Source organism: Gordionus sp. m RMFG-2023, chromosome 2 (assembly GCF_954871325.1).
Source record: "Gordionus sp. m RMFG-2023 chromosome 2, tfGorSpeb1-WG-v2, whole genome shotgun sequence".
In the NCBI taxonomy this organism is placed as follows: Eukaryota; Metazoa; Nematomorpha; class Gordioida; order Chordodea; family Parachordodidae; genus Gordionus; species Gordionus sp. m RMFG-2023.
In genome coordinates this window covers 45,593,738-45,617,411 of record NC_088776.1, presented here as the reverse complement: position 1 = coordinate 45,617,411, position 23,674 = coordinate 45,593,738, and the positions used below count along the sequence as shown (strand labels likewise).

The 23,674-nt window shown below is 26.2% G+C and overlaps 1 protein-coding gene across 5 annotated transcripts; it reads left to right on the top strand.

The window, feature by feature from the left end:
- Window positions 1–619: 619 nt before the first annotated feature.
- LOC135923386 (set1/Ash2 histone methyltransferase complex subunit ASH2-like) lies at window positions 620–22,994 on the top strand. Of its 5 annotated transcripts, none has more exons than XM_065458092.1 (11): window positions 620–763; window positions 834–925; window positions 969–1,061; window positions 8,567–8,650; window positions 9,199–9,512; window positions 13,348–13,640; window positions 13,817–13,894; window positions 13,988–14,077; window positions 14,333–14,598; window positions 14,900–14,992; window positions 22,450–22,994. In XM_065458092.1, exons 1-11 carry the CDS (start codon window positions 691–693, stop codon window positions 22,858–22,860), a joined length of 1,887 nt encoding a protein of 628 aa, XP_065314164.1. In that variant the 5' UTR covers window positions 620–690; the 3' UTR covers window positions 22,861–22,994. The 5 variants fall into 5 exon arrangements, with proteins under 5 accessions (XP_065314164.1, XP_065314165.1, XP_065314167.1 ...); XM_065458093.1 differs by having other exon boundaries at window positions 723–795; window positions 22,450–22,993; XM_065458095.1 differs by lacking the exon at window positions 620–763 and having other exon boundaries at window positions 863–925; window positions 988–1,061; window positions 22,450–22,990.
- The last annotated feature ends 680 nt before the right edge of the window (window positions 22,995–23,674 follow it).

Below are 23,674 nucleotides of genomic sequence, written 5' to 3'. Positions count from 1 at the left end.
AACATGTGCATAATTAAAGACGTGGGTGTTTAAATGATAATAAATTTAAAAAATTTTCATTATTAATGGCTAATTTTAATTATAAATAAATATATTCTAATTTTTATACTTATATTATATTTTTCAATTACAATAAATATATACCACATTTAGTTTATTTTTATATTATTTAATTTTGCATCGATCAGAAATTTCCTTCAGAAATTTAAATAAGAAAAGGATCGTGATAGCGATCCTTTTTAAAAAAAAGTCAATTCTGTATTTCGATCCACTTTTTTTGAAATGATTGTGATAGAGATTCGATCTTTTTAAAAGGATCGATTAACAACCCTCAGTATATATACCATTTATGTTTTTTATTTTTAACCGATCATAATTTAGAATTTTTCAAATGGATTAAATAATCATTCTTTCATAAATTCAAAATTTATAAATTGAATCGAGATTTGATATAATGATGGAGGGGCGAAATATTGAATTACTTAATAAATGCTATTGGTATAAAACATAATTATTGAAATTATTATATAATAAATTGAAGTGGAAATTCAAGGGATATTAAAGAACTTGATTTTATATGTATAAAGTGTTTAAAATGGGTTCATGCCTCTTGTACTATTATCAAGCATATATTCTATAGTTTTTTATTAATTTTTTTTTCGTAATAGCTTACTTAGTCCTATAAAATTTATGACTAATTATATATTCATTTGTAAAGAATGTGAAACTGATAATAAAGAAAACCTCTTCCGAAAATCTGCAAGTGATCTTAATATAAATTTATAGCTTATTTTGGTAAAAACTTGAATATTTATATAACGTTTAATAAATAGCTATGTTACAAATTTTAATTACAACTATTGGAAATTTAAGATATTTGGAAATTATAAAAAAATCAAACAAGAAGTATTTCTCAAAGGAAAAAGTACAATAACATTCCATTTTTCAGTTGAAAGATTTGATTGAAGGAAATTATACCATTTATAGAAGGAAACCTGGAAGCATTATCTATTACCACTCAAAAATATTTAAATTGGAAAGATTATATTGATAAGATATTGGTATATTGTAGGCCTTAGAATATTGCATATATAAAATATAATTTTACTTTCCATATTTAAATATTATCTAATTTAAAAGAATATATCCAAAATAACATCTAATTTTTAAATGGATTGTGAAAACTGTTAGGGGATAGGTAGGTAAATGTTAAAAATTATAGACAGGCAAAATAACATACGCACCCATTGCCAACCTCTAGGCTAAACTACACAAATTCTTAATTTATTATCTAGCTTTGGTAAGTTAATACCAGAAATACATTGATTTATAATTTGTTATTTAATATTACCTTTAAATTTATATGGGATACTCAATAAATAAATTTTTTATAAATAACTAATTACCTTTTCCCTTTTTTTTCTAAAAGCCCATTTGCATATTGCAAAATATTTTATATCATTTTATTAAATAATTTCCTCAATAAATCACATATTTCTTCATTTTAATATTTTTTTGATACATTTAGTAGGGATTTTAATATATGCCAAGATAATTTTTTTAAATCTCTGTTTTGACAGTTTTTTCTTTCAACACAAATTCTAAATTTTCCAATAAATTATCAATATCAATATTGATGTCATCAAATGGATTTAAAATAATTTTTGACGAATTAATATAAATTACTTTTTCTCCAAACATTTTTAATTTAAATTTCCTCAATAACCTCTGATTTATGGTTTCTTGATGAACAACGTAATTTAGTTACATACCTGCTTCATTTACTCCTGTAACTTCCGATGAACTTTCATAACTTGGAATAATTGAATGATCTCTTAGCTGATCTGCACATTTCTGCATAGGACAACGATATATGAATATAACTTCTCTCTTTTATCACTCCCTTTTTAACCTTTTGTATTCCCATTGTTAAAACAAACAGGTTGTGAAATCTTGAATTCTCTCCCTTTCGTCATGATTATTACTTTGTCTCTAATTTACCTTATCAATCTCATGTTCTACATTTGGTTTTATTTAATCCAAGCTAGTTTTCAATTGTCTTACAAACAAAATCTTGGCAAGATATCTCCACATAAAGCTATTCTCTCCAGTTGATAGGTGTTAAAACTATTTTCTATATCAGAAATTGACACTTGCTGCATAATATTGACCTAAAGTATGTAAGGTAAGCTCTAATCCATTAGTTTTTGGATGATAGGGTGCCGAACATATATGACATGTTATTTAAATCACAGTAACGATGGAATTCCATAGGTATGAATTGTGGTTTATTGTCTGATACAATATACTTAAATATTCCAAACCTAGCATTAACCATTTTTTAAACGTTTGATCATAGCCTCGGTTGAGGTATTTTGTATTAGATTAACTTCTAGCCATTTGGGAAAGGAATTTACCCCAATTAGCCCGTCCTCTGGCCCAACAAAATCAATATATATTCCCTTGCAAGATTCCTTATCTACAGTCCAAGAATATAGAGGTACTTCTTGAATTCCAGGTTTATTTTTCTGGCATCCAGAACATATTTTGATATAATTTTCTATGTTGATATTAAATCTGGGCCAATCGATTTCATTACATTTTCACCAGGATGTCCCCGATGAATTATTTTTAGCCCTGCATTCCTTAATTTATTGGATATCATCAATCTCCCATTCCATATTATGATATCACAATCAGATAACTTTTTCTGAAGATTATAAAATCTAATTTCTTTATCTTTATGACAATCAAAGCTTCACCAACTTTGCTGAATATGCCTTGCTATTTTTTTAAGTTAAGTCTTTCTTCGACTCTTTTAACACTATCAGATAAATTAAACAAAATAGTTGAGAGAATTTTAAAACAAATTTTGGATAATATTTAAATATTTGTTAATTTGAATACTAAATAATCAAGTACTTCAAACCAATGATATTACATTTTACAATTTTAACACCCCCCCCCCCCCCGCGCTCCAATTAAAGTCCTAAATATTTTTATAAATAAAATAGGGAAAATTATTTTTTTAACATCAAAAAATTAAATTCAGAAACTTTTCTAATTTTAACGATAATATATTTATATAAGGCTGGGTCCAAAATGTTTTTAAAAAATCCTTAAAATTTTAAAATTTTTGCAAATTAATAACAAAACACTTTGGACACATTTAAATTTTAAAAAAATTAAAATATTTAAAATGCTTGATATGATTCAATTATTAGGTATTTATTAAATATTTGAAGATACGACTGAACATAGTGATCATAATTGTTGTATGTTTTTCCAATTTCCTCTCAAATTTTCATATTTTCTACAGAATCTCTTTAAGTCATTTTTACACCAGAGGTTCCTGTCAGGGATATGAACCATTCGACATAAAAAAGGGTCTGGGTTTGGGTACAAGAATAAAATTTTAAAGGACTCGGGTCCAGGTTCATGGAAAAAATAATGACTCAAAGTAAGATTTTTTTAAAATTCATTTATTATTATACTTCAATATATATATATTCATAATTTACAAATGATAAATTTAAAAATGAAATTTTTTATATTTTAAATGTTTTATTCTCGCACAATCAACATATCTTCTAAAATATCATCCTTGAGATAGTAGACAATATATATTTCAAAGATGAAAATTCACGTTCTACCCTTACCCAAAATAGATAGTTATCTTTATAAAATTATTGTACATGTATCGCCGGTACAGCCATGAAGATTCTAGATAAGATATATATAATTCTGGATATATTGAAGAATTTTCTTCCCAGAATATTAAAATATTTATTCCTTATTTATTCTCTTAACTTTGAGAACTTTACTATTAAAGATGCAATAGGCATTTTTTGATCCTCCTTTCTATCTGATGTTTGATTTTTTTTTCTCTATCTAAAAGTAAAATTACAAGATCATCAATGTTGCTATCATTATTATTATCACTACAACCAATAAGTATTGTTGTAGTCTCCAATATATTGTAAATAATGGAGTTTTGCTTATGTCATAAATCCTTAAGATGATCTTTAGCCATTTGTTTTTGCTCAATACTCAATAAAACTTGATATCGAGGGTCTAAATATATAGAAGCATATACAACATGCAAATATTGTTGCTCTCGAATTTTCATGTTTTCTAATATTTCGTATAAAAAGGACTGTAAATTTTTATAAATCTAATCGGCATCTAATCCATATGCCATAAAAATCAGTTAAACATAATTGTTCTGATTGTAATCTTAATGTTGTTATTTTTAAAGGAACTAATACACTAGTAAAGTCCTTTATTTGCCACCAATCAACTTCAGACAAAATGACTTCACATGCTCCTTATAATAAAATCATTACAGAAATCTTTCAAACTTAATAATCGTTCTAGTTTCATACAAATTGAGGACCAACATGTTGTGCATTATCATTTAAATTAAAATATTATTATTTGTACTATAAAATAATTCACTTTTAAAATAATCAATGTATTTCTATAAAATAGCGTATTAATAAATTTACATAATAAAATATTATTACACTGGAAAATAATTTATGATATCAATCTCTAAATAAAATGGAAGTCCAGGAAGAAATTGAAAGAAAAACGCGAAGATTAAATAAATGATTCCATAAAAAAAGTTAATAAAATTTAAAAAAATATTTTATTTAAAAATTTTTTTATGACACCTAGAACCCTTGGACCCTCCACTTTTAAAAGGGGTTCGGGTTCATTAGAAATACGAGGGTTCGGGTTCACATCCCTGGTTCCTGTGCACTCTTAAGCTTTCCATAAAATTATATTCTGACACTAAAAAATATATTAATATAAAAGGCTATAATCGTTTGGGTTAGTAAATTTATAAAAAGTAACAGCATTGAAAATTGTACTTACTAATTTTTTATAAAAATTTCAAAAATAAATAAATTTTTATTCGAATTTATTTTTTTTAGTATTTTTCAGAGTTGTTAAAAGATACTTTTTAAATGGATCTAGATACAGATACATAGTCTAAAAATTTATCTAGATACAGATACAGCTTCTAAAAAGTTATCTTGATACAGATACAATTTAAAATGTATCTAGGTACAGATACAATTTAAATAGGTACAGATACATTTTTTATTATACTCTTAGATAAGGTTTGAATAAACCTAAATTACGATTCTATTGTGAAAATTCATGAAATGATCTAAAAAATTTATTGACTCGATATCACATTTATCAAAATATAACTAAAATAATGATTTTTAGATATTAATATAATATATATGATTAAATGATTATAAATAATTATTAGATTTCAGTAATAAAATATTTTCAAAATTTTGGTCATTAAGACATCCTCGTTTATCTGTAAAGACATTTTTAGCTATACTAAAAAGTCTTTCAACAGGGGCGCTGGAAGGGATTGTGGTGTTATATATTTAATGAATAACATTTTTATATCAGGATATTGTTTAAAAATACTAAAATCTCGGCATTCATTTTTGAAAAAACTATAAAATTTGTTGATTATCAGAATTTAAATCATTAACAATCATATCTCCTGCTGTGGGATACTGAAAATAATCGGATATTAAATTATTGGTTTTTTTCCACAGGTTAATTTGCACTCATTTGAAGACTTTGATAATTCCTCAACTAATCTTTGTATTAATTGTTTTTTTTAATTAAAATTTTCATCCATTTGCAACCATGCCCAATCTAGTTTAAAAAAAGGATGAAGCATAGTTGCCAAAATATTTTCATCTTCAAAAATTGTCCCAATAAACCTAGAATTATTAAACACAGATTAATTTATTATTAATTTACCTATCTTCAATTCCTTTAAGTAAGGCATTTAAGAGTGGTAAACAAAATTTCAGGTTCATTTGTTTAAAATTTTTCAATTTAATAATGATCTGGGAAATAGTTTATCTCCCTACAGGATATCAAGTAAACTTGGGCTTGATTAGCTCATTTAAAATAATACTGTATATATAAATTTTATTTATAACTTACTAAACAATATTTATGAATAAAATCACATTCATTAGATAAAAATCTAGGTAGTTTTATACCATCGCAAATCTTGTCCAATTTTTCAAATTTAGTGTTAATAATTTCTGACATTAATTGTAAAGCATTATAAGTGGAGTTCCATCTAGTTATATTGGGACATATGAAATATTGGCCAATATTGTTTTTTATAATCTCAACTGTTGTGATTTATTTTGTCTATTCCATATATTTTGGCATTTAGACAATGTTGTACTATATATCTAAGGAATAAAATATTGAATATTATAATTAAAATTATAGTTTTACCCTCTGATATTGTTTACACTGCAAGGCTCTATTAGCATCTGAGTGGCAACAAGATTCAATGTGTGACTGGCACAACATTGATGATTAGGTAAAATATATGATTCTGATATTTCAAAATCCTGAGCAGTAGTATAAAGACATGATATTGATATTGGTGCAACTGTTTCTTCATCTTCCAGATCATCAATGGATTCACTAATATTTCAATTAACTTGAAAACTCTATCATAAATAAGTAATATTATGTTTATATTTATAATAAAATAAGCCTAAAAGACTTAATAAAGTTTTTGGCATTATCAGTAATGGTCTTTGAGATTTTATTTTGTATGCAATAATCCTTTGCTATATCTTGTAAATTTTTTGCTATTTTATCATATGTATGACTACCAGTCATTCTTTTACAAGCCAACGCTACATTTTTCTTTCCAAACTTGTTGGATCTATATAGTGTGCAGTGACTCCTATGTATGAACTAAAAATTAACATTTCTTAAAACTGCTCAAATAATTTGTTTGTAATTAAATTATTATACAAATTTAAATGTTTACCGGCGATAGGCATTCCAACAATCTGCTGTTGTGCATATTAACGATGGTTCTATTAGACTTTTAATGATTTCTTTCTTTTCATTCTCCCATCTTTGGGAAATTCTAGCAACCACTGTCTGTCTGCAAATTATATTTTTTTGTGGAGCTAATGTTTTGATCATTTATATAAACGATGGATTTTCAACAATTGAAAATGGCTGAATGCTATCTATAATAAAATCAGTTATTAAATCATCTAAAGTGGTTTGGGTTAAAGTCTGAGGTCTCTTGGAAAAAAAATCAATGGACGATGAGCCTAGTCCAATATTTTCTTTAATAGATTTTTTCTCCTTGCCCTCTTTTATTTGGATTAAGAGTGTTTGATGTTTTCTCTTAAAATTTAAAATTAAAATTGTAAACATTTATTTAGTATCTATACCCTTAAATGTTTTACAATGTAGCAAGTTGAGGTAATGCTAACTGAAATTTGCATATTTTTTGGTAGACATGACAAAAACTTTACTAACAGAGATTTGTTTTCTTTATTTTGAGATATTATTTTAAAATATGTTCTATAAATTGGCCATGGAAGAATGTTGTCATTTTCTTCATCAATATTAATCTTAAAAATTAATATAATAGAATAAAATAAAATAAAATACCAATTCCATTGCAATTAAAAATGGCAAATTCTTGAGATGGACTGTATTGTAATATCAGAATTTGCTTGTTATTGATAACTCGGACATAATATTTAATTAATATTTATATATTCTTTTTTATATATAAGTTTTAATATTTTACATATATATATAATTTTTTAATATATATTTATATTAATTTGTATGCTCATATGAAATAAAATAAATTTTACACTCAAGTATTTTTATTTATAATATAAAAAAGCGTTAAATAAAAGTATATCAAAATTTATCTTAAAAAGTATCTAAAAACAGATACAGATACCTCCAAAATAATATCTAGATACAGAGAGAGATACTCTAATCAAAAATCTATCTAGATACAGATACCACATTTTTATATCTAGCTACAGTATCTAGATACTTTAACAACTGTTATTTTTTTTAAAAAATAAATTTTTATAAATACCGAAAAATGAAATTGGACACCATTTTATTTTTACATTAAAAATAGCTTATGTTATTTTTTTCTTCAAAATTTATTATTTTATTTATTTATATTTTTAAGATTTTGGACGCAGCCTTAAATAAATAAAAACATTCTCAAACATAATTCTAGAAATTTTTTTTATAAATTTTAAGAATTTTAATATATACCATTTTATTAAAACTTGCGAAATTTTGAAAGTTTTCCAATTTCTTTTAAAATGGTTTTGGACATAGTCTTAAACGTAAAAAACAGGGGAAAATATCACTTGAAAAGTGCGAAAGTTTTTTTAAAAATTATAATTCTTAATATTTTAGGCACATTAAATATTTTACTTAAAAATTTTTACTTGTTATAAATTTTATATAAAATCATTCTATATGTTTTGTCTTTGGGACGCGTTCCTCGTCGATAGAGAAAAGTGCTCAATCCTTCCTATAAAACGTGTCATTGAGTAATTTTTTTATTTGCTAATTTTTGAAAGAATTATATTTTTTATGCTTATTTGGTTTCGATATTATTTTGTTATTTGAAGCCTGAAATTTTTATGTTTTTTAAATAATGAAAATTTTTAATTATTATATAACACTCTTTATTTGCTATACAATTTAGATGAGTGAGACAGATATATTTTCACGAGTAATCAATGATGACTTAGAATTTTCTATGGATGAACATTATGGACTCAAAGAAGAAGTTGTTTAAAATTTTAGAATATATTATATTTGATATAGGACAGAGATGCACCCATACCACTTTTTTTTTTTAGCCTACACTGATACCAAATCCGATTCCAACATAGCACCGGTCGATACAAAAAAATGTAATTTATTGAAAGAAAAGGCAAAGATATAAAATATTTATTTATCATTTATAAAATTTAAAGTAAATTAAAGAAATAGGGAAAAAAATTATCAACACCTTCTTTCTTTCTTGTCGGCTTATACATTTTTAGATGAATTTGAAATTTTTTTTATATAACTTTATGTATACTAAAACAACATTTTTAATATATTCGCTTAAAATTGAAAGTATCGTCCGATACCGATACTGATCAATCGGTGCATCTCTGATATATGATTTCATTCTTAGAAGAAGAAAAATATTTGTAAATTTTAAAATTTTTCTTATTTCGCCTATATTTATAAAATCTATTTTATAGTTATTTCCTCTCAGGAATAATTGAATTATTTGTTAATATTTGTTTTATATGGGAATTTAATTAATACATACAAAAAAAACAGGATTTATTGAAAATAGGTCCTGTCTACGATACTATATCAAGATCTATTTTTTTTCGATCATTATCCACTGTTGAAACGGAGAGTATGTGTGACACATCTACGGATATAATTTCACTTTTGAATTCAAATGATGGTTCTTTAGATCCAGGAAGGGTCAATCCATCTAACAAGCGTAAAGCTAGCTCTATTGATAGCTCTGATTTCAATGGTTTCTTCGATGATAAAAATGTAAACAATGGTGAATTAAAAGACCCTGTCCACATTGACAACGTTCAACAGATGTTTGGAAATATCGCGAATAAGAGGAATAAGATGTAAATGATTATTAATATTTGACAAAATTTTCATTTATAATTATGTAGTATCTCCAACAATAAATTTGGTGGTTATACGGTACTTTTCAAATGTATCTAGATACTAAAGATATTTAAATACCAATACACTCTTTAAAAATGCTTCTACACTAGATTTTCGATACAATACTTTATAGAATTAAATATTGTTAATATCATAATTAACTTTTGATGACTATAAAATAAATTATTGAGGCATTCTATTTTATCAATAGGTATATTTTTGCCACACTACACTAACCTTTTGTTATATTGTATAAGCCATTGAAGATTATCCATGATTAATGTTTACATATTTATGCACGTTAATCCATTTTTTTGAAACACCATTTAGAACTGCCCAGTTCCAGTACCTTCTTGAGGATTGGCTAAAACATCGGTCATCTTCGTAATGTGTCATAAGAAATATTTTTTTGCACAATATATAGAGAAATCTTTGAAGGTTCTAAAATTTAAGATTCTTAAAAAAAAAATAACATCATTTATTTAAATAAATTTGAGATTTGATCATTAAAAAAATTTTTGCATAAAAATTACAAAAGATTTACTTTAAAAATATTTGGAATTTTAGGTAAAATTTGATCAAAAATGTAATTTGCGCATTCTCGAAACCCCTTCAGAGATCAAAATCTTTGAAGATATTTTATTTTGAAGAGCATTTTAAACTCTGCCTAAGACCAAAAAGACAGATTTTTTATTATATAATAAAAAGACAAATATATTATTTATGATGAGTATGGTAAATAAAATAAATTAATGATTGTCTAAAGCTTTTTATCATAAGTTATTTATTAGTGTACTTTATTGGATTTCCTTTCTATTTCCGAAGTTTTAATTTAGATAGATATAGAAGAGCGTATTATAATATTTATTTTTTATTACATAATAATATCATTTATTATTTATAAATTAATAATTATTATTGTAATATCTTATCATAATAATATCATATTTATATTGTATATTAGAGATCTGTAAACACCGGATTGTGAGCTGGCCCGGGAAAATTTATATATAGATTACTGGGCAAAAATTTAACATGTTGAGAAGTCATACATAAAATAATTTCGGGTCAGGCTGGGGCCGGCTTTCATAACATTTTTATACACATTTTCTATATAGGATTTCTTTATAATGGAAAAAGTTAGTAAAATAAAAATAATATTCAATTCAAACAGATTATTTTAAACCCCCCCCCCCCCCCATCCACGCATTATGTTAAAAATAAGTTTTAAATATAAAAAAAACATGTCCAAAATATAATCCTAAAAAATTTTAATTTCAAAAATTTAATATTGATTTCATTAAAATTTTAAAACTTTGAATTTAAAATAAAAATTTTAGACTTAGTCTATAGAATAAAAAAATAAAAACGATGTAGATAAATAGAGAATTATTATATATGATAAAAGAAGGAAAAAAATGGCACACAACTTTTTATAATAAAATAATGATAAATAGATAATATAAAAAACAAACTATTTTATATTTTAAATTTTATTTAAATATAAATTTATTTTATCTTATATTTGATTCATAAATAAATATTATTTTATTTTTTTCTACTCAAAATATCATCAAGGTAAAAACGTTATTACTCAAAATTCTTTCGATATTTTTGTCGGTTCGGGTGCGCTCTATATACTCTTAAAAATATCAAAAAGGCAAATAAGCTAAAATGGCTGTCAAAATAGCCCCTATAAGTTTGAAGCGAGAGATTTAAAAAAATATTAAAAATTTAACTTTTACAGTTTAAATAGATTTTACTATTTAAATATTTAATATTAGATTAATATCATATAAAGAAAAATTTAATAATGACAATAATATGACCCCTCTGCCAGATCCAATAATTCCAACTTCACCCATATGCCATCTAGGATATGAATGGTTAGAAACTGTACTTAGTTCTAATCTAGGCTTGTTATTAACCAACGAAGAACTCAGAATAGCCATAGGCCTTCGCTTAGGATGTGAAATCGTAACACCTACATCATGCGTCTTATGTGAAACCCACATCGATAGTCTTGGACACCACCCCCTTCACTGTCGTTTCTCAAAAGGCAGATTACCCAGACACCATGCTATCAATTCGATCATCAACAGAACCTTTAAATCCTCAAATATTCTCTCCACCCTGGAACCATCCGGCCTCAGCCCCGAAAATCAATCCAGACCAGATGGTATGACGCTAGTCCCTTGAAACCAAGGTCTACCTCTCGCCTGGGATTATACTTGCGTGGATCGTTTTGCCAGATCTTTTTCTTCCAACTCTATCACGAAAGCCGTAAACACAAAAACAAACAAATATAGCAACCTTAATAATGTTTTGTTTGTTCCAGTAGTCTCAGATACCTGTGGATCATTTGGACCCCAAGCCCTAAAATTATTCAAAACAATAGGGCAAAGGTTACGCTTAATCACAGATGACCCAAAAGAAGGTTTCTACCTTCGACAGAGAATATCAACTGAAATCTGCCGTTCTAACTGCATATCCATACATGGGTCTATAAGCCCCATTGATCACACCTAATTAAATGTTTAATTATTATTTTATTTAATATAGGTTTTATATAAAATTTATTTTACAAATAGTTTACATGTTATTTTAAATATATATAATTTTAAAAAAAATGAGCATATATACTACATAATTAATATTAAAATCAAATTTAATATAAATGATATTAATATAAATTTTAATAAATATATAATTGTAATATTTAACATAATATAATTTTAATATAATATTTAAAGTAATTAATATATTTAAATTAAATTAATTTGATATAAAGAAAAATATATAAATTGTATTAATATAAATTTTAGTAATATATAATTGTAATATTTAATATGATTTAATTTTAATATAATAATTAATATTATTTATATAATTAATATAGTATAATTTATATTATATATTTATAATATTATAATATTATTTACCTATTTAATATAATTTATTTATAAGCATACAAATTTTAAGCTTAAGCAAAATTTAGCAAAAAGTCACGCGACAAAACATCAAAACACAAAAAAAAGTATATCATGCGGCACAATACCATTTTTGTCTAGATCTATTAGCAGCTTAATATATGCAAAAAGTTTTAATTTCATTCAAATTGTTTTGATTTATTATAACTGTCTTTTGTTGCTTGGGCAATTTCATTTATACATTCTTTTTATATGATAATAATGTCACGGGCAGGGCTTCGGACAAGAATTTATAAAAGATTTCTGGTCGCAGGCTTCGAACAATATTTTTTTTAATTTCGGGCCGAGCTTCGGGCAATTCTTTTTTAAAAAAAAATTAGCAGGCCAGGCCAGGAAACTTATGCAAATATTCTTAAGGGCCGAGAGCCGGGATATGCACACCTTTTTTATATATACGATATATACCAAATCTTTTTATTCCTCTTATAGACTCTAGCATGAAGTTGTGGTAATAGAAACTGACAAAAATCTTATAAATTTTTTTAAAAAGTTATTGTGGATTATATTTCATTTAAAAAAAATCGGTATCGCTGTGATTGGCCTCACCAATACCCTATTGGTATCGATATCAGCAGGAAAAAAAAGAATATTGATACATCGTTGAATTAATAGCTTAAGATTTGACACCAAGAAATGTCTTATTTGGTCGCCATTGGCTGTTTATTATAACATAATTAAATGAGAAATTTTTCTAAACAAATAAATCAAATTATTAAATAAAATATGAAACATATTAAAATTTAACGCAAATAATATAAGTGTATATCTTACTTTACTTTTATTACCGTATTTTCTCCTACAGTGAACCTACTATCACATCTACGCTAACTTTCTCAAATGTTTCGTCAGTCGTTTCAAACGTTACAAATATTGTAAGCACTCCAAATTTTGCGAATTATGGTTCGTATAACCCCACTGAATACCCATTTAACAAGGATGGTTATCGCTACATTCTGGCGGAACCAGATCCGAATGCCCCATATGCTTCTCAATTTCACAGTGAAGAAAGCGGGTGGTTAGCTGGTAAACCCATACCCCCCTTTCTTTACAGAACCTTTGTCCCACCGCATGTCACGCTTTCACTCAATGATAGAGGTAATTGTTCAGTACATTTTACAAATAATTTATATCTGAGTTAATAACTTCATTTATATATAATAATTCATAGTAAGATAATTAAGAATATTTCGAGATTATATTATTTATAATATAATATATTTACTCAAGCTGCCATGTTTTGATTGATTTTTAAATAATTTTTTTTATAAAAGCACATCAATTGAAGGTTAATGATAATCGCCTAATAGTGACTGGAGAGAAAGGGTACTCTATGATTAGAGCTACTCATGGTAATGCTTTTAAACTATTTTTTACCACTATTTTACACAATTTTTTTTTTATTTCCTCATTTTGAAAAAAAAAATATATACCATATTTTAAAGGAATAAATCATGGAACCTGGTATTTCGAATGTAAAATTGTAGAAATGTCTGAAAATACTGCTGCTAGAATAGGATGGGCTCAGCCTTATGGTATTTAGATTTTATATTATTTAAAAAAATATTTATTGAATCAGTATATAATTAGACTAAAAATTAGGATGTAACAGCTAGGCTAATTGATAATTAAACTACTTAAGAAATATTAAAATCTATTTGGCATAATTATTTAGTGGCTTATAATTAAATGTATTTATTGCGAGTTAAATATTACTTATAACATTATTTTACCATACATAAATTAAAAAATTTTTTTAAAAAAATAATATTTAAATTCATATATCGAAGCCAATCTACAAGCGCCATTAGGTTACGATAAATTTGGCTATTCTTGCCGCTCTAAGCACGGAACCTTGTTTCATCAATCAAAAGGGGTTCATTTCAACAACTCTGCTAGTTATAATGTAGGTGATGTGATAGGTTGTTATATTCATTTGCCCTCTTTAATTTATACGAGTAAACTGAATGCTAAAACTACCCATTTAAAAGAGAATGATAAGGAATTGCTATCTCCCGGTGGCCATTCTCTGATCGACGATAGCTGTAAAATTAATGTAAGTAATGAAATGGTAATGAATATTGAATAATTTTTAATTAAAAAAATATTTCTTACTTCACCCTTATAGCATTTTATCTAAAATAAGCATTTAAAACTTATTAATTGTAATTTTAAACTTATTATATTTAAACATAATCAAAAAAGTTTGAAATGATGCTTTACGAGGAAAAATGCATATATTTTATCATTAGGACATTGTCCAAAAATAGAATATATCATTTTTAAAGTTTTAATCTTTCTGGTTTAATTTATATACTATACCTAAAATCGGATTATAATTTTTTTATTCATTGAAGCCCTTAGTCAAATTTAAAGGATTTTTCTACTTTGAACAAAAAGATGAAATTGAAGCGCAATTGAAGAAAATGAAATCTCTACCAGGAAGCATAGTAAATAAATAACCTTAATTTTAACCCTTTTATTTTTAAATATTCTTTGATTATTATAAACTCAAATTGTTCATAACACTATTTTATTTTTTCTTTTATCATATATATTGAAAACAGATAATGATATAATTTTTCGCAATTACAAAAAAAAATATTATATAATAATAATCTCTATTTTTCTATATAAACAAAAAAATAAACATACATTTTTAATAATAATAAAAAAATAAACACTTATCGAACATGTACCCCCCTTTCAAGATAAAACATGGGGTACATGTAAAAATCAGCGATATAAACTGACTACATATATATTTATTTTTTTAACTAAAAGTGTTAACTATTAAAAATTAATCAAACACAAATTAAGAAGCATTAATCAAAACATCTTCCATATCTCCAGAAATTTCTTCAGCTCCTATCACCATTTCATTCGGAATCCTCGAATTTGAATTAATAGGTTCCCTGAATTCATTTATCAATCCCTCCCTTGAATGCATCATATTGTTCGAATATCTTGACATCCCATTTAATGAAATCATTCCTCCCATTTCTCTTGCCATTTGTGTTCTTCTCGGTTGTCCGTCATGTGTCAACCTATTCATTCCTTTGCTAAAAGACATCTGTTGAATCCTACCACTTGGACATTCCTTGGCTTTATGTCCTTTTCCACTGCAATTGAAACATGTCACGTTTATCGGCAATTCTACATTTCGCCTCGCTTGCGTATTGGATATATTTGACCATTCACCATTCCCAGAACCCATTCCATTTGACGATGAAGGACGATTAGACAATGCTACTCCTTCTTCTATTTGTTGTTTGATCCAATTGTCATGCCATACATTTGAAAGTGGATTGGACATGTCCAATGAATTTATTTGCAACATGTTACGATTGCATTTTAGAGGGTATCCATTTTAATTTTCTTTAAAATTAATTTTCACAATAAAACAAACTTAAGAACACAATTTCTCATAACAAATTTAAAAAAAAATAAAACCAAACAACCTCATTAATATCTTCACTTTTTACTGTTTCTTTCTTCTCTTACCCTTTAATTCCCTATTTACTACCAGTTGCCTTTTCACAATTTACATTTTTTCTCTTCTCAATTTTTACTTCTTAATTCTTTAATAATTAATTACTTTTATAACCAACAATTTTATATTACAAACTTATTACAATCCCAACTCATTTATTTTCCCATCTCCTTTTACCAACGATAAATAAAATTGCCTTTTTTGCAATTTAAGTTTCTTCACTTCTCAATACCGCTTACAATTTTTATAATCTTCTATTTTTACTTCTTAATTCTTTAATAATTAATTACATTTTATAACCAACAATTTTATATAACAAACTTATTACAATCCCAACTCATATACATACTTTATCTTCCATCTTTTACCAACGATAAATAAAAAAAAATTAAAAAGAGTTAAACTTTGGCATAATACCACTTGAACCCTCCTATATACAATTTAAAACAACAACTTAATCAACTACACATATTTTTTTTTACCACAATGCTATACATTCACTCATATATTTTTACCATTGGACTAAGCGATCCATAACCATTTTATTTTTACCATTGGACTAAGCGATTCATAACCATTTTACCCCTTAAATATTTTTACAATATATTATTCCATAATTCCCTCAGATAACAAGCATTTACAATCCTCCTATATATATATATTTCTTTTAAATTTTAATACTCATTTATATCCTTGTTTTCAGCTGATCTCGATTTCAGTTGATCTCGAAGTCTCGTTACTTCACTATTATCCTCCAATCTAACCTTAAATATTTTATTTCCCACATTACCTATAATCACTCCCTTCTCCCATTTTCCAGTTATTCCATACATCCTAACCCATACCAATTGATTAATCACATATTCAAAAATAACATTATCTTCAATTCCTACATCTTTATCCAAAGGTTTCAACATATCTAAAAAAATATTAATTTTTCTTCCCATCATTTTTTCCGCAGGTGATTTACCATCTTTTCCCACTGCACTATCCACAACTCAGCTTTCCCTTCTTTATGTTTCTTTAACCAACTTTTTACAATGGCTACCATTCGTTCAGTCTGTCCATTCGAACTTGGATGATATGGTGGTGCCATTATATGTCTCACATTCATTTTGCAACAAAAATCCCTGAATAACGAACTCACAAACGCCGGCCCGCCATCCGACATTAAAATACCTGGAATCCCAAATTTCGGAAATTTCTTGCAATGTTTTATAACTATTCCCGTGGTCAAGCCATATACCTCTTCAAATTCAATCCACTTAGAAAATGCATTCACATTCAAAATAAATTTTTTTCCTTCCCATTCAAAGAAATCTAAATAAACCCTTTCCCAAATACCTCTACATTTTGGCTAACTATAACCCTTTTCTTTCCGGGGCATATTAGACCAGGCATTGCAAATTTCACAACTTTTACCTAAATTATTAATTTTTTCATTCATCCCAGGCCACCATACATATTCTCTTCCCCATTGTTTCATTTTCGCTATTCCTTGATGACCCGCATGTAGCATATTTAAAACTTTTTCTCTAAATTTTCTGGGTACAACTACTCTATTTCCTCTCATTAAACAATCATCAATTCCGTCTCTATAATTTTAAATTTATTTCCTTTTATCATTCCACGTTTTTTTTCCCGTCAAACATAATTTTATCAAATCCAATTCCCTGTCCTCTAAAGTATATTTTTGAATTTCCTTCCACATAGTTGGACTACCCTTAAAACTTCCCGTTAATATCCGAATCAATGCCTCTACTTTATCATCCTCTTTTCTATTATTTTCTTCATCCATTCCTAATCCCGATAAAACATCTGGTAAATGATTTTCTTTTCCCTGCCTATATTTCAATTTTAAATCAAAACTACCTTACAACAACCAACGCTGAAGTCTTGGTGACATCATCAACTCCTTATTATCCTTCTTAAACAAATATATCAACGGTTTATGATCCGTGAGCACCACAAATTTTTTTCCAATCAAATATTCCCGGCATTTTGTTAATCCATAAATAACCGCCAATGATTCTTGCTCTATCACCGAATATCTCGTTTCTACATCTCTAAATACTCTCGAGAAAAATATTACCGGCCTTTCCATACCCTCAATTACATGTAACAGCGCTCCTCCCACTCCTTTGTTGGAAGCATTTACAGCTAAAATTACCTCCAAATTACTATTAAAATATACCAAAACAGGTTCTTTACTAATTTCAATTTCTCAAATGATATTTCCTGTTCCTCCTACCATTCAAACTTTACATTTTTCCTTAATAATTCATGCAAAGGCGCAGCTATTCTAGCAAAATCCGCTATAAATCTATGATAATAATTAATCATTCCTATGAAAACTTGAACTTCAGATTTGTTTGCAGGTTTATGCATATTCGCTAAACTCATCAAATTCTTATCAATCGGTTTTACTTCCGACCCATTCATCTTATGTCCCAAATATGCAACTTCAGTTACTCCCATAACACTCTTTTCACGACTAGCTTTTAAACCCTTATCTCTGATTCTTATGAAAACTTCCTCCAATCTCTGATTATGTTGCTCAACCGTTACCCTTGTCACTAAAACATCATCCATATAATAAAAAATTCCTTCCAAACCCTGAAAAACTGCAGCCAACGTACGCTGAAAAATCTGAGCTGACACACTCAACACAAACGGTAACCGACAAAAAGTAAATAATCCTTTAAACGTTGTTATTGTCAATAATTTCCTTGTACATTCTTTTATAGGTATTTGTAAATATGCACATGATAAATATATTTTCGAAAAATATTTTGCCCCTTTTAAGTTCGCCAAAATCTCTTCCATTCTTGGTAACGGATATTTTACTTCTACTACCAACGGATTAAGCGTTACTCAAAAATAGAAGATTATAAAAATTGTAAGCGATATTGAGAAGAGAAGAAACGTAAATTTCGAAAAAGGCATTTATTTATCGTTGGTAAAAGGAGATGGGAAGATAAATGAGTTGGGATTGTAATAAGTTTGTAATATAAAATTGTTGGTTATAAAAGTAATTAATTATTAAAGAATTAAGAAGTAAAAATTGAGAAGAGAAAAAATGTAAATTGTGAAAAGACAACTGGTAGTAAATAGGGAAATAAAGGGTAAGAGAAGAAAGAAACAAAAAAAAGTGAAGATAATAATGAGGTTGTTTGGTTTTTTTTTTAAAAAAAAGAATTACTTTTATAAAGTTTGATTTGTAGTAAAATTGTGAAAATTAATTTTAAAGAAAATAAAAATGGATACCTTCTATGTAAAATGCAATCGTACCATGTTGCAAATAAATTCATTGGACATGTCCAATCCACTCTCAAATGTATGGCATGACAATTGGATCAAGCAACAAATAGGAGAAGGATTAGCGTTGTCTAATAGTCCTTCATCATCAAATGGAATGGGTTAGAATGATGAATGGTCAAATATATCCAATATGCAAGCGAGGCGTAGAATTGCCGATAAACGTGATATATTTCAATTGCAATGGAAAAGGACATAAAACCAAGGAATGTCCAAGTGGTAGGATTCAACATAGCAATGGAATGAATAGGTTGACACATGACGGACAACCGAGAACAACACAAATGGCAAGAGAAATGGGAGGAATGATTTCATTAAATGGGATGTCAAGATATTCGAACATGATGCATTCAAGGGAGGGATTGATAAATGAATTCAGGGAACCTATTAATTCTAAATCGAGGATTCCGAATGAAATGGTGATAGGAGCTGAAGGAATTTCTAGAGATATGGAAGATGTTTTGATTAATGCTCCTTAATTTGTGTTTGATTAAGTTTTAATAGTTAACACTTTTAGTTAAAATAATAAATATATATGTAGTTAGTTTATATCGCTGATTTTTACATGTACCCCATGTTTTATCTTGAAAAGGGGGTACATGTTCGATAAGTGTTTGTTTTTTTATTATTAATAAAAATGTATGTTTATTTTTTTGTTTATATAGAAAAATAGAGATTATTATTATATAATATTTTTTTTGTAATTGCGAAAAATTATATCATTATCTGTTTTAAATATATACGAAGAAAAATAAAATAGTGTTATGAACAATTTGAGTTTATAAGAATCCAAGTTTAATATTTAAAAATAAAAGGTTATTAAATAAAAATTATTATCATATATTTTCTTATTTTTTTTCAGGAAGTTGTATATTTTTTCTTTGACTATACATAATTTTCATTGAGCTGTCACTACCTATTTTTTTTGACTATACATAACAATTGTCATTGCACTGTTGTTATCATTAAATCTTTATTGTTAATGAGTCATAGCTTGATTTATCCATTGTATCACTGGTCAGTCATGATCATTCTATTTTAAGCTTGGTATATTTATCCAGCATCATTATAATTTATTGGACAAAATCATTATAGTTGATTAGACAGAATATTACTGTTGATTATCATTTAATTTTAATGGTTAATGTGTCATAGATCCATTGCATCATTGTAGTTTATTAAGTTGATTACACAGAATATTACACAAAATAAGTAAAAAAAAAATTATTTTAAATTACATCCAAAATGTATTCATTATTCATTCCTTTTACATTATCCAATATATTTCTTCTCTATCAATCATAATCCTAGATTTCAAATATTCTGATCCCAATTAACAAAATTTTATTAATTACATCCAAAATGTAATCATTATTCATTCCTTTTACATTATCCCTAATATATTTTCTCCCTATCAATCTTAATCCTAAGTTTCAAATATTAAACACAAAATTTCTGATCCCAATTAACATATTTTTATTATATGATGAACTCCACTACTTTCTCCCTTTCCCTGGATCTTAAATATCAAATAGCCGATTTTCTTCATTTCATTTATACTTTCAAAATTTAATACATATAAATATTCTATTATTAAACAATGGCTCTCTCCATTATTATAAATCCACATTTATATTCATAAAATCAAGAATATTTATATATATATATATATACAATATGACGTTAATATATAATAAACCTTGAATCAACATTTTAAACATAAAAATATTCTAATATTATATAATGGCTCCCTCCATTATTATCATTTACATAAATAAATCCACATTTTATATATATAAAATCTAAAATATTTTTATCAATTTACCTCTACACATTATTTTTCTATTTAAAAAAACTTGAACTATTTATAACCCATTCTTGATTATCAATCCATCTTCATCACCTAATTTCTTTCTTTATTTTTTTAAAATTAATTTACATATTTCATATTTATTTCTTTTTACCATTTTTTATAACTTTTTTATAATTTTTTTATAGTATATTTCAAAAAAAAATTCATTCAGGCCAATTATAATCCAAAATTTAAGTAAATATTAAGCAATCTTTTCTGTCCTGCATATCTTGAGGTCTGATTTTCCTATGACGGGATACCTGTTCTCCATTCAATGAGTCTTGAGGCTTGCTTACCAAATAACATAAAATAACACTTATTATAAAAATACTGGGTTTAAAAATTGAAATCAACACATATAATACCAAAAATATTATTACCTCCCATTATATCCAATGGGTCCAAAATAAAATTCCCAAAAGTATATTTTATAACATATATAATGGTTCCTCCATTTATATCTCCATTTATATATTGTTAACATTTTAAATGATAAACTTAAAAAATAAATAAATCTCTTTAAACCCATATTTCACTCTTTATAACTTATTTTTATTCAAATAAAACAATTTAAACCTTAAATACCCATACTTTACCTTCAATCTTATCTTCCTTTTTTTTGCGTAAAATTTAACTTTATTATTAAAATTTATAAAACAATATATTTTACTATGAAATTGGTATATAAATAAATAAATATAATAAAATAGGATCTTATGGAATATTTGGAACATATATGTATGGTCGTGCGTGGCAGTAAAAAATAAATATGAACAAAAATTTTTGTAAAATTCCTTGCTTTTTAATTAAGATATAGTAAAAAAAATTATATTAAATTTAAAAAGAAAAATTAAAATCAACTTAAGGATTTACTAGTTGAATACATAATTGGAAATAATAAATTATAACTTGATTTAAATGATTTTATTCTCTATATTTAATTATTCAGGTTCGTCATAACTTATAACCTTATAAAATTGTATTATTTATAGAGTTTAAATTATATTAATTGATAACGTCTTTATTTCGGGCAAATATTTAAAAAAATTCGAAATGTACAGACATTCGCAAATTTTAATGAAATTATAGAATTTTTAGAATTATGTTTTGGGAATTTTTTTATTTTTATATTTAAAATATCTTATTTTTGTTTTCGTTAAATCGATAGTAGGTGAATTTAATTTTTTGTTGTTTTGGACACAGTCTAAAATATATTACTAATTTCATAACAATAAATTTTTTAGATAGCCTTCTATAAAAATGGACGATTGGTCGAGAAGAAAGACATTTCAAAAGAATCACTCTCTTATGGTGATTATAGCCATAATAACCAATTTTCAAATAATCATCGTGAATTCAAAATCCATGCTAGCGAAGAAGAAATTAATCAAAGTAATACACTTAACGATTCAAAAATTCAGGTCTACACAGCTTTCGATAATGTATTTCAGGGAACCTACCATCCAGCCATCTCTATATATTTCAATAGCGTTGTTTCATTTAATCCTGGTCCTCAGTTTGAATACCCTCCTTCTATCTTTCCTTGTAACATGAAGGCATTACCAGTCTCAGATTTAGTTAGTTATTGTTCTGCTCAACAAGCCTTAAATGATATTCTATATTTTGTATGTAATCGAGATAAGTTAAAGATATAATCTCGAGTATATTTAGATATTAAATTGTTAAATTATGTTTATAAATGACACATTTTGGATTGTAAATATAATTATTTTGATTTTTGTATATTATTATTTGTCATATGTGAATAATTCCGAACCCACTTTTATAAAATATCAATATATTGATGTCATGCCACAAAAAAATATGATCGTATCTCACGAGTTTTCTCGTTAAGTATGGCTTACGAATAAGTAATTTTCTTAACATTAAAAGTATATAGTCATTATATGCACACCAAATTCATAAGCTTTCTTTCTTTCTAATTTATATGTATATTTGAGCAATTTGATATTTCATAGAAGCGATAATTCATAAGTATAGTGTTATTAATTTAATCACTCCCTCAAATTATAAGTTGTTTATTTTGGTGTGCATCAACACATATATTGGTTTAGGCCTTATAATTAAAAACAAATTTATAAAATGGGCTAGACTGGGTAACCTTAGTAAAAAATTGAAACTGGGCAGGATTAATCTAAAATTGAGCTTGGCCAGTCATTAACTAAACTTCCACGCCGGGCCAAAAAATTTTACCATTTGCAAGTCTCTCCTATAAAAAAACTATATTTTAATTAACTAAAATTTAAAAAATTATTAATAAAATGATAGGTAGCCATAACTTATAAAAAACTACTTTAGTTGGGTCCCTTTCGACACAATTTTAAAATTTAATATTTTTACAATTGTATTTGTAGCTCAAATTTTGAAACATATATAATGAAACCACTACGGTATCATCTGGTACCTATTTAAGTTATTAATTTTAGAGGTGTAGCTTGTTAAGCCTAT

Excerpts from the sequence above, each read along its gene's own strand:
- LOC135923386 (XM_065458092.1), top strand. The coding sequence starts at position 691 with ATGACTAATTATATATTCATTTGTAAAGAATGTGAAACTGATAATAAA. Across the intron at positions 764-833 it reads CCTCTTCCGAAAATCTGCAA|CTATGTTACAAATTTTAATT; the intron begins GTGATCTTAATA and ends TTTAATAAATAG. Across the intron at positions 14,993-22,449 it reads AATCTCTACCAGGAAGCATA|ATAGCCTTCTATAAAAATGG; the intron begins GTAAATAAATAA and ends TAAATTTTTTAG.